General features: G+C 30.8%; 1 protein-coding gene across 4 annotated transcripts in view; it reads left to right on the forward strand.

Moving 5' to 3' along the window:
* LOC143067631 (mitogen-activated protein kinase kinase kinase kinase 5-like) overlaps positions 1–13,203 on the forward strand; it is a 72,326-nt gene that overhangs the window by 26,487 nt on the left and 32,636 nt on the right. For all 4 annotated transcript variants that reach the window (XM_076241019.1, XM_076241022.1, XM_076241020.1 and 1 more), the window contains 9 exons: positions 5,906–5,945; positions 6,423–6,686; positions 6,994–7,053; positions 7,430–7,514; positions 8,277–8,356; positions 9,721–9,781; positions 10,204–10,309; positions 12,359–12,521; positions 13,007–13,107. In XM_076241019.1, the coding sequence (XP_076097134.1) occupies positions 5,906–5,945; positions 6,423–6,686; positions 6,994–7,053; positions 7,430–7,514; positions 8,277–8,356; positions 9,721–9,781; positions 10,204–10,309; positions 12,359–12,521; positions 13,007–13,107 (960 nt within the window). The remainder of the gene's footprint in view (positions 1–5,905; positions 5,946–6,422; positions 6,687–6,993; positions 7,054–7,429; positions 7,515–8,276; positions 8,357–9,720; positions 9,782–10,203; positions 10,310–12,358; positions 12,522–13,006; positions 13,108–13,203) is intronic.

Raw genomic sequence — 13,203 nt, forward strand, 5'->3', positions numbered from 1 at the left:
ATTCAAACATTAAGAACAAAAGTTTAAATTAATTGGTCTTGAAAAACTATGCCTCTCAATTGCAAAATATGAAGCAAATGGAAACTAAATCTGAGCATGTTGTTAGGTAGGGTGACAATTTGTGATGTTGTTTTGTTGACTTGTTTTGTACCCGCACCTGTAGTTACTATGTACTGTAAATACTCAAATCACAATCTTTTACCACTTTTACTGACTTTGCTAAGAAAGCCTCACTTTCACTCTAATAACATCAGGTTCAAAATTAATAAATTGGAATAGTATTTAAGTTTATTGAAGGCAGCTTGTGATTCTCCACTATCTGGGTCAAGCTTATGGCCTTTAAGCCATTTAAAGTATATTGACTTGAATTTACAATAATAGAATAAATGATATTTGATATTAGGATTCATCAAAATGAGAATATATCCACGAAGATTGTTATATCTCAGTCATTGCGCATAAACACGCAAAAAAAATCTGTTGGGATCGGATCAAATTTGAAGTTAAAGCCAGTAAGGCAGCAACCAAACAATGAAACAATGCAAAACATATTGATTAGAATTTCAGGAATCAAACATTTTAGGAACAACTACAGAATACCACTATGACATATATTTACAGTACATTTAAAAGGGACCATATATGGTTAAATGTGTATATATCAGCAATTAAATTTCTACTAAGAAACCTTTCAAAGGAAATTTTGTCCCTCACAGATAGATATTAAACCTTTGGCGAAATAATTTCAATTATTTAAGTAACCTCTTATTTCATTGTGGTAAATACATGCCTAAACCTTTTTTAATGGGTTTTGAACAAATTTTAAAAGTGTATTTAATTGGAATTTTAAGGTTTGAGTTTATTGATGTGTTTACTCTGCCATTTACTTACAAAGTTGACAAGAAAGTCTGTTAGACTGATTGGGTATATGAGTCAGTTGGCAGAGTTTATACTTCAAAAGACATGAAAGATTTCTCAAAATAATCCATAAACCTATAATGAATATAAACATCCATATATGGTCTTATTTAGTTGGCTTTGTTCCCTAGATCATAGATATCTTACTTTTTATTTTTGTAGATTAATAGATGAATAAAAGAAAGACATTGTTGTGTTTTCTTGTTGATAAATATTTTGTAAAACAATGTTATTTTAACAGCTTTGGATTCATTATTAGGCTTAAATTAAAATATTGTTTGTTTGCAGTTTACCGACCGACCCTTGAAAATCCTCCCGACTGTGAAAATTTTATTGCTTTAAATTTGAAGAAATTTTTTTTAATACTTTTATTGACGCGATCCGGAACTTTGGGTCCTTTCCGGAAATGATTTAAAGTCTGGGTCAATTACGCATTTCAAGTTCGGTTTTTCTTAGCTTCCCGTCAAGCGTTCATGTGACCATTTAATGATAAAGCACATGGAAATTGTTTTTAGGTGTCACACCACCAATTACTCCCTCTTTAGAACAAATTTTATCAACTGATGTAAATAAACACAGTTAAATGACCATGACTGCACTTTTGATCAATTTGTAGTACTTTACTGACACCAGATGAAAAAAAGGGGGGTCAATATTCCTTGACACTTCAATACTTTGTATTTTTTACCAAATTCATTGCAAAAATTGTGGAAAGTCTTTAAAGTAGTAGAACAAACAAAGAAAAATCAGCAAAAACTGATCTTGATATTGAAAGTTTATGTTCCTGTAGCCCAAAATGAAATTTTCAAGTATTTTCTATCAAAGTCATACATTACAGTCAGTTTAAATTGAGCTGTGAAATTTTTAATATAAGTTGCATAATGCTCAGATAGGCTGTTTTTAACTACAAATTGACTAAGGATTAAGAATAAAGCAAAATAAAAGATTTCTAATCAACTTGTTTGTCTCTTTAGGTGTCACACCACAGAGATATCCATGAAGATTTAACACAGGGGCTTGTTACAATTGCCGGGTTTACTATCCATACGAACCCTTAAAAAACACGTGTTTTTTTTAGGGGTTCGTATGGATAGTAAATCCGGCAATTGTAACAAGCCCCTGTGTTAAATCTTCATGGATATCTGTAAACACGCCTGTACGGAGGAAGGGCTCATTTGAAATGTTAATGGATATAGATCATGCCAAATCAACAAGAAGCAACCCCAACTACACAAAGATGTAGAGAAAATGAATGGTTACATGTAGCTTGAAAAATAAATATACTCTCTCTATATTACATCTATCTTCGATTGCAATGAGTATGCTCCTTTAGGATAAGGGGGGGGGGGGGGGGCTGCCCCACTCATTGCAATTATTCTCTTTCTTACAATATTAAATATACCCAAACTGTGTGGCCTGTGTGAATTCAATTAAAACATGTCCTTATAGGAGCTATGCTGTCAATTTTTGTTATGCATTAAAAACATTTCAGTACAGACCATTTACTTTTAATGGGGTGCTATGGATTTCACCCCAAACTTTAGATTTCTTTGGTTTTCATTAAAGCCTGGCAAAAATATAACCTTATCACATATAATTAAATATTGTTAGAAATATGAAAACAGTCGAATGTCTTAATACTTTTTTTTCAAGTTGCCTTTTTTTTCAATTGAGGAAGATCCAATGGTTATTTTTTTTATTAAAAATACACTCTTTAATACATTGTCTTATAAATCTTTAATATCTACATTTTTCTGATGAAAATACTCTACTCATGAAAACATTCTAGCCAAGAAGCATACATGTCTGAATATATTTCTTTAAAACAGTTCTAGTCATAATGACATTCCTTGTTTATAAGTTCCAGTATTTAATAATCATACCATATTTTATGTCATAAATTGGATAATGACCATGACACTATGTTAAAGTTTCAGTTTTGGTTAAAAAGTTTTTTATCTGAAAATGCCTGTTCATTTGATGTTGGTTTTCAGCATGTCCAGTGTTTGTTGTTTTAAAATGTTTTTTTTTCTTCAGAAGAAACTTGGTTTAGTGTAACTGCTTGTTTAAACTGTATTTTGGCTGATAAAATAAAATATTTTCCCTACCTACCGACCCTTCAGTCTGAAGGTACAGTCGGAAAACTGCAAACAAACATATTTTTAAGGTTGGCCTTATTCGTTAGATACCAATTTTCGTGGCTTCTGTGGGTACAACAATTGACAAATTTTCTTAAGGCTTATACATGTTATATGCAGACTATGGTAAAACCACGAAATTACAGTTCTTCTATAAAAGCATGCAAAACAAAACAGTGATCAACTTGCTTGCTATGTTTGATTGGTTGTTTGCAAACAATAGGTAGGTGGAGGTTTTGTCTGTTTTTATATATACTGGGATTTGATTGGACAATAAGGATTGACATGAAATTAATTAGTGTTTATTGTCCAATCCTATTCCAGTAAATAGTAAACAGATTGAAATAGACTACCTACCTGTTGTTTACAAACATCCAAACAAATATAGCAAGCAAGTTAATCAACTGTTTGTTTTGCATGCTTTAATAGAAGAACTGTAAATAACAACGAACATGTAAGTTTTCCTTCATCCACGAAATTTGGTACCCACAAAAATAAGTGAATCCACAGTATACTGTATTTAAAATCACCAGACAACTTATTCATCACTGAATTGAAATCTTGTTTTTTTTAGTTAAAAATTTCGTCTTGGCAAAGTTTTGTTTAAAGTAAATCTTGCTCAAAAAAGCATTTGGAAAATATGAAGATGGAGAAACACAGCAATGTTTCCTTTCACCTAACCCATTACACTATTGTGTATGGTTGTTAACATTCTTGTTTCCATGTATTTTGCATGTCTGTTTTAATTATTTTAATTTAGGGATTATTATATCTTTGTAATACAGAGACTGATATATGGGTTATATTAATAGATAAAACTAAATGTGACTCTTTGCTCAGGGAGTATTTAATCTTTGAAATTCAGAGACTGTAATATGGGATATACACTAGAGTAAAATTGACCAGCGTTACTTTTTGTTCAGGGCATATCATATCTTTGTACTGTTAAATTTCACTGAATGTAACTTATGTTTCACTCACTTATTTGAAATTTAATGGAAGTGTGTAAAATATTCCAGTATAGGTGTTAATTAAGTATTCCAGGGCCAGTTTAATTATCCCTGTTACACCTCTTCTCAGAACAGAGGATATCTAAGCAAAACATAGCAAGGATAATATCACAACTTGTACAACTGGCACAATCCTAAAATGAATCCTGAAAGGAGTAGGTCCTGTAAGGACCGATTTTGGCCTCAAATTTAAGGTTCATTTGACGAAATATTTTGACCACTTTTTAAACACTAAAGTGTCTAATTAATTTGATTCAGTGTAAGTGAAAGATTGTAACTGATTTAGTCATTAAAATCGCCCGATTCAAGCTCAAATATGAAAAATTTACCAAATATGCAGAAAAATGTCACTTTTCAGATGGTTTTTGTTAAAAATGAAAGTGGCCACATCCGTGTTCATCCTCAACCTTTATATATGTTTTGCATTATCATAAAATACAACTTACATGTCAATATTAAGGATGAACATGAAAACCGTCTAAAATTAAACTAAAATGCTAGAATTGTGAAGATTTTAGTAATTTAGCATGACTTAATGGTGCTAGTACCCGATATATGTGTATTGTATTGTCAAAAACAGCCTATATTTATGTAGCAGAAACATTCTACTGTCCTATAAATAATTAACTTAAAGTTAAAATTTTGACAATTTTGTAAAACTGCTATATTTCGGGTCCAAAAAGGGGTCTTACTGGACCTTCTCCTTTGTTTGCCTGATCACCTATTTATTATATTAAGTTCTGGTGTTCTTACCCTAAAAACCAATGATATATTAAAATAATTAATATTTTGTAATTTTATCATAAAAAAGTCCTATACTATTAGTTACATAGTGTGCTAGTGACCTAATACGGTATATATGGGGTCAGTAAATTCCATATGGGGTGAGAATCCCCATATGGAATTTACTGACCCCATATATACCGTATTACGTCACTAGCACACTATGTAACAAATTAATCTTACCGACTATCTTAACGTGTAAAATTTAGACTAGTGACCTATCAAAATGAGCAAGTTTTCAATACAGTTAGCATTAACATGATTAAAAAACTACTTCCTTTGATCCAGCAAAAAAGATGCCAACAATGACAACTTGTTAGATTTAAATGTGTTTTATGAATTTATTTCACTTTATCATCACTTTCTTCGTCTGTTGAAACCTTTAAGATTTTTTCTCAGTACTGTTCTGTTTTCCTAAAGGGATGTAACATCATTACTAACCATGTATGAAATAAGCCCCGCCTCACTACTACCTTATATGGAAAATAAAGGGACGTAACTCCACTACTAACCGTGTATGAAATAAACCCTGCCTCCTTATTACCTTATATGGAATATAAAGGTAAGTAACTCCACTACTAACCGTGTATGAAATAAGCCCCGCCTCCCAACTAACCTAATATTAAATATACATGGTTTCCACGAGGACGCTTTTAACCAATCAAATTCCTAGAAATGTATAGGAGGTAAGATAAATGTGTATATCCTTTCCTGAAATTGAATACTATTTAGCAGATTTTGATGATAACAGTATATTTTTTGTCCTGAACTTACATAAGGGTATGAAGTGAAAGTTAATGGGACTTTCCCTTTAGGCAGGTTCTAATGAAAATTGAGAGTCTGGTATAGAATTAAGACATCTTAAAATCAATATTTGATGTTAATGTCCACCTTCAAATATACCAGCCTAAGAATATATTCAAACAATGTTTGCAGTAGGAAATGTAATATGGAGTACATAACTATTCATTGGCATATCTGTAAAAACAGCTGTCTTCAGTACATTGTGAGTTATATACAACCTTGTATTATAAAGAAATCTTTTTTTCCTTTCAGATCTACCTTGCAAGTTAAACCTCCACCATTGCCACCTAAGGTATTGAACAATTTCTATTCATCATTCCTTTTATGGCTAGTCTTTTTCGTAATTCTTCAATGCAGTAAAGTGTAAAATGTAGCAGTTTTGAATTTAATCTTATCATTTATGCTGTAATTTATCATTTAAAAGTAATTTATTAAATATTTTCTGTGTTTATACCATATGAGGAATGCTAATATTTTGTTTAATATAAAAAAAATCTGAATTATTTAATCATTTTAAAACATGACTGTCAGTCGTTGAGTCTAAACAAAAAACTAGTGGACTACTCTGAAAAATCATCCAGATTTGTATGTATATCATACGTCTTTTTTTTCTGGAATTTTTGGTGCTAAAAGCTTAATATAATACATATATCTAAATTGCCTGAGGTCTTCTTTGCCTGTTATTGATTATTCAAATAATGACTTTAAATGAGTAAAAAGATGAAATTATATTATTAAATAAACAGAGAATATTATATTTACTATTTAGCCAAACATTAATGAGGGTTATCAAGACACTGACCAAGATGAAGATGAAGAAGTAGATGAAGGTCCAGATAGAAAATCCTTAGAGGATGGTACAAAGACCTTAATTCCTAACACACAACTACCCACAGAAATGGACGACAGACCACCAGACCTGCCACCTAAACAGAGCAGACGATATCCAAATGGTGCTATTCCTGGGGTCGGAAATGGAAGTGCTGTAACGGAAGAAGTACCACCTGTATTACCTAGAAGAAAGAAAGAACAGGTATACAGCTCGAATTTTTATGGTCTGACGAATCAGTGCATGTTGTTCACATTATTTTAATATTTTTTATACTTAGTTTTACTGAATATTTTTTGCCTGTGGAGTTGTATTTGTTACATGGTAAAAATGAAAAGAATGAGTTTAAAATGTGGATGGATTATTGTTCTTGTGTTGGCAATAACTTAATCTGAATGGAGTTAAGATTTCATCATCCTTGTGAAAGATGACTTCTTATATTATTGTGCTTAGTATTCTATTCTATTACTTTTGTTTGTTTAAATGATTATAGATTTATTATGTTTTTCAGGATAAGACAGCATCTGGTCGACCTGTCAGCAATGGTCTCCCTCCTACACCTAAAGTACATGTAAGTGTTTGATATTTTATATCCATATGCAGTTCCAATTCATCTAGTTATATATAATATTTCAGAAGATTATCCATTAATTTCCTTTTTACATTAAGACTAAAGAAGACCTGTCTTATTATGAGGAAAAGTTATAAGTGAATTTACATACTCATTCTCCATTGACCGCAATTATTTGGAGTAATAATCATTTTTCAAACCTAGAATTCAATGACATATGATTGGTTGAATTTCTTTTGTTTAGTAAGTTGTTAGCCAATCTCATCAATTTGTTGTAAGTTTTGAAAATATTCACCAGAATGCCTGAAATCCTGAAATATTCACCAGAATGCCTGAAATCCTGAAATGTTTTTAGAACATTGTTTTATAATTCCAGATGGGAGCCTGTTTTTCCAAAGTGTTCAATGGATGTCCTCTCCGTATAAATTGTACAGCAAGCTGGGTACATCCTGATACAAGAGGTAAGACTTTGTGTCAGTGTTTGTCATTTTCAGCATTACTATACTCTTTAATATGGAAGGGATGTTAGAGCTTCCTGAAATTTGGTATCAAGCTTACATCTGTCAATCCTCAACTTCTTGTTTACCTAATACTTATATTATCCTACTATTTATGGCCATATATAACATTTTCATTTTATTTTTCTGGGGAACTAAGATCAGAGCTCCTTTAAATCTATCAAAGGTTAATCACCCCTGTCGTATGAAGAAAACTTGTTTCTTCTTTAAACCCCCTTAATTGGTATCAGTTTAACAATTCTCTAGTTCCTATGTATATAGAAGCTTAAATATGTAGACTACTACAAAATAAATAACACATGTCACATTATGTAGAAAAATTAAAATAACAAAAATACTGGTACATTTTACTTATATTATTAATGTGAATAGACCATGATGAAGAGTCTAAAAATAGACATTTTATAAATGTCACTAAAGATTTTGAGTATAGCTATGATGAATTCTACAAAGCTGCTAAGGCAGCCAAATTTAATTTTCTATCCAAGATACTTTTGATTCAATGAATTTTCCATTGTTGCATTGAATAAGTACTGGTGGATTTTGATATATTTAAAATTGTTTGAAAATCATAAAAAATGAAAATTTACAAAAATACATACAACAAAAGCTTTCATTTCCTTTTTAACTGTAAATGATTATGTAAAATAATATTGCATTCTAGGATATGAATTGACCAATAGTAATTAATTTGACTTTCTACAGATCAGTATCTATTACTTGGTGCTAATGAAGGCCTGTACACATTAAACCTGAATGAGATCCATGAATCATCACTAGAATTGGTGAGTATAATGTATTTACATTTATAACCCTGTGATGGGATCCATGAATTATCAACAGTTGGTGAGTTTAACATTAATAACCCTGTAATGGGATCCATGAATTATCAACAGTTGGTGAGTTTAACATTAATAACTGTGTAACATTAGTACATTTACATTGGATTTTTTTCATTTATAACTGTTTAATGAGATTCAGGAACCATCACTAGGTGCTGGTGAGATTTTACATTTTTTTTTGTTAAACAGGATTCACAAATCATCACTAGAATTGGTGAGTTTTACATTGAAAACTTTTAAATGGGATTTGTGAATCATCACTAGAATTGATGAGTTTTTACATTTATAGCTATTTAATAAGTATCGTCAATCATCACTAGAATTGGTGAGTTTTAACGTTTGGATTCCTGAATCATCACTAGAAGTGGATTGCTTTTACATTTATAACTATTTGTTTAGGTTCATGAATTGTTGAGTGTTTACATTAATAAACTTATCAATGGGATTCATAATCATCACTTAAATTGGTGTGTTTATATATTTATTATTGTTGAATGGGATTCATAAATCACTAGAATTGGTCAGGTTTTACATTTAAAATTTAAATGCGATTCATGAATCATAATGTCAATTGATAATTTGTATATTTATAACTGTTTACATAAAATCATTACAAGAATGGAAATGAAATCAATGATCTCTTTCAGTTGTTTTACATATACTTATTTAACACCAAAATACCAGCTGTCTTCTGATTAACCTATGTAATTATTATCTCAAATGTGATCTTACCTAGTTATTCTAAATGGTGCAAATGAAAATTGGTTTTTTTTCAAAAAAGGCTTGAATGCATTTCAATAGGCCCTTTCTCCTTATGATATGATAGAACTATTTTAGAATAGAAATTACATGTGAAAGAACTATTTTAGTAGCAAATAAATTTTATCAGTCATGCGGTTTACTATGTTATGTTAAGAAATAAAACATCTCTCAAATTATTTATCAATTTTTAAATAATTTTGTTTCCTCTAATTATTGGTATTTTGTTTATTTTTCCTTTGATCTTTTTCATATTACACTACTTGATTGATATAAAAAATTATTATTGGAAACTAAAGGTGCATGTGGCATTGTCAATGAGAACATCAACAACGTCATAGGCAAAATAGTGATAACCGATTATTAATAGTACTTCAAGCTTCAAGATGTTTTTGGGCTGTATCTCATCTCAGGGCTGTTGCCCTTCAATGGGATTAAAGCTGAGGAACATTTTCTCGTTTGAAAAATCATTGATGATTTATAATTACCATATCAAACTTATATTGTAACAAGATAGGATTTTAATTGATACTGTTGTTTTTTTCCAGTTACATCCCAGGAAATGTATGTGGGTTTATGTGATAAAGGATATCTTGATGACAATATCAGGTAATTTAATACAATTTTATGGATCTGTACTGGTATAAAGCTATCTCTGGTTAATTGTTTCTCAGAATCATTTTAAAATATTTCGTTTATTTTTCTCAGTAACAGTGTGTAATAGATGTTGATGTAAACAGGTTTTTCCTTGAAATACAGCAAACCATAACACACGATTTGAAATTATCAGAGTTTAATTATATGTTTTCAAACAGCTACAATTTTTTTTTTACCTGAATTCTTGTGATAAGATAGTGTACCAGTGCAAACTATACAATGCTGATTACGGTAGCTCAGCTTAAGGTATTACATAGATGTCAGGTGAATGATACAGACACCTTGGAACCTCAATTTTCAAATATTTTGAGATGTAGGGCACATTGTTTTTTAAAATGAATATTTTGTATAATAATAATTTATTCTAATTATAGGTAAAACCCCTCACCTGTGGCGACATGATTTGATGATGATACATTCAAAGCAGACAAATAGGTTTTCTTTACCTATGAACAGAATACCAGAAAAATTAGTTCCAAGGTAAACCTTAGAACATTTATTTTGGCTTGTCATAAATGTGGCCTGGACATACCTTTGTCAATATACATGATGTTTGGTAGTTAAGAAGCATTCAAGTTACAATTACCTACATTTCATGATTGAAAGATTCAACACTGTGGTTTTCAGTTTAAACCCTGCACATGACAGGTGGTGCCTTTAACTCTGCTGAAAATGGGGTGGAATACCAACAATCAATCAATCTTAAATGACTGTAATTAATTTTTGTGTATAGGTTGGTTTCTCAAGGTTCTTTTCTTTATAAAGTTATCTGTACCAACTAGTTATCTTTATAAACTAATCTGTACCAACTAGTTATCTTTATAAACTAATCTGTACCAAATAGTTATCTTTATAAAACTAATCTGTACCAACTAGTTATCTTTATAAACTAATCTGTACCAACTAGTTCTCTTTATAAACTAATCTGTACCAACTAGTTCTCTTTATAAAGTAATCTGTACCAACTAGTTATCTTTATAAACTAATCTGTACCAACTAGTTCTCTTTATAAAGTAATCTGTACCAACTAGTTATCTTTATAAACTAATCTGTACCAACTAGTTCTCTTTATAAACTAATCTGTACCAACTAGTTATCTTTAAAACTAATCTGTACCAACTAGTTATCTTTATAAAGTAATCTGTACCAACTAGTTATCTTAGTTATCTTTATAAAGTAATCTGTACCAACTAGTTATCTTTATAAAGTAATCTGTACCAACTAGTTATCTTTATAAAGTAATCTGTACCAACTAGTTCTCTTTATAAACTAATCTGTACCAACTAGTTATCTTTATAAAGTAATCTGTACCAACTAGTTCTCTTTATAAACTAATCTGTACCAACTAGTTATCTTTAAAACTAATCTGTACCAACTAGTTATCTTTATAAAGTAATCTGTACCAACTAGTTATCTTAGTTATCTTTATAAAGTAATCTGTACCAACTAGTTATCTTTATAAAGTAATCTGTACCAACTAGTTATCTTTATAAACTAATCTGTACCAACTAATCTGTACCAACTAGTTATCTTTATGAACTAATCTGTACCAACTAGTTCTCTTTATAAAGTAATCTGTACCAACTAGTTCTCTTTATAAAGTTATCTGTACCAACTAGTTCTCTTTATAAACTAATCTGTACCAACTAGTTATCTTTATAAAAAGAGATAGAAGATACCAAGGGAACATTCAAAACTCATAAAATGACAGCTCCATGGTAAAGAATGAATGACAACTAAGAGAAGCCTACCGGAACAATATTCTAAATGAAAAACTTCAATAAAATTAAAAATAGAAATGGGGAATGTGTCAAAGAGACAACAACCTGACCAAAGAGCAGAAAACAGCCTAAAGCTACCCCTGAGTGTTCAACACAGCGAGAAAATCCTGCGCCCAGAGGTGGCTGAGCAAAGACTGAGCAACATGAATACCACCACAAACTGGCTGTGATCTCAGGTGCTTTAGAGTGAACAGATCCTGCCCCATAAGTGGTTTTTGTCAATGTTGCTCATAGAAAGTGATGATAGGTGATTAGTCTCATTTGAAGATGTCAGAATTGATGAAAAGAGAACTTGGTTGTGTTCACAAAAATTGAAACATATCCATGGTCATCTGTGACCAGTTATATTTAACGCTCAACTAATGATAAGCTGAGTTGGACATTGTTGTAACTTAGATGAAAAGACATTGTGTTATATTAAGATGACACTGGTTTGACAGCATGGTTGATACTTACAAGACTGGAACGTAGCAATAAAAAGCCTTATCTTTATCTTGATGGAACAGACCTGAATTTTTAGTCCATATCAAACAGCTAACCTCTAAAAGTATAGAGAGAAAATGGAGCAAAATTTAAAACAGAAATTGATTTACAGTGTGTAATATTATGGCGCAGGCACTTTGAACTAATAAATATCTTGAAACATAACTTTTTTTTATTGACTTGATTAACAGTAATAGTGAATTTTCGCTCAATTTTATTTTTACGTTCATTATCGTTTCTAAATTTTATTGTGTATTTTTTTCAGACGGTTTACACCAACAACAAAAGTTCCTGATACAAAAGGCTGTAGTAAATGTTGTGTGGGAAGAAATCCCTACAATGGATACAAGTACCTGTGTGGAGCTTTACCCACTGGTATCATACTCATGCAGTGGTATGAACCACTCAATAAATTTATGTTGTTAAAGGTAAGTGGATGAATATATAGGTATAATTTAATTTTTGGAAGTAACACTTCTTCTGATTGGCTGATGTTGTTTTGTTTATCAGCTCATGGACATAATTTTGTCATGTGACAGTGACGACTTCAATATTTTTTCATGATTTACTCCGGTTTAAATTGGAACTAAGAATTAAATAATAAGAAATGACTGTAATAGTTTTTCTGCCTATTCAAAATAGCATAAAAAATGTGGTGCACACTTTAAATAACCTGCTACGAGAGTTATTAAGTATGCACCACATTTTGGATGTTATTTTTTCATAGACAGAAAAACTATTACAGACTGTAATTTACAGTCATTCCTTACATAGCATTACGGTAACTTTAGATCCAAAGCTAAAAAGCCCAAAAGTAAAGTCTGAAATAAATCACAACAGTGGTTAGTAATTCTGCCAATATTGATTTGCCATTCTGTTATTTTCCTACATTGACTTTGTTGTTGTTTTTCAGACCTTTGATTTTGATGAAATGCCACTGGATTTAACAGTGTTTGAAATGTTTATCTCCCCTGAATTGGAATACCCAATGATATGTACGGGTATAAGGAGAGGGTAAGTATATATTTAACTTGAATGTGCTGAGGTTAAAATTAGTCAGTCAAACAATGATTAAAATCTCAGAAATAAACAGCTTTTAAACTGAGAATA

Source organism: Mytilus galloprovincialis, chromosome 3 (assembly GCF_965363235.1).
Source record: "Mytilus galloprovincialis chromosome 3, xbMytGall1.hap1.1, whole genome shotgun sequence".
NCBI classification, from domain to species: Eukaryota; Metazoa; Mollusca; class Bivalvia; order Mytilida; family Mytilidae; genus Mytilus; species Mytilus galloprovincialis.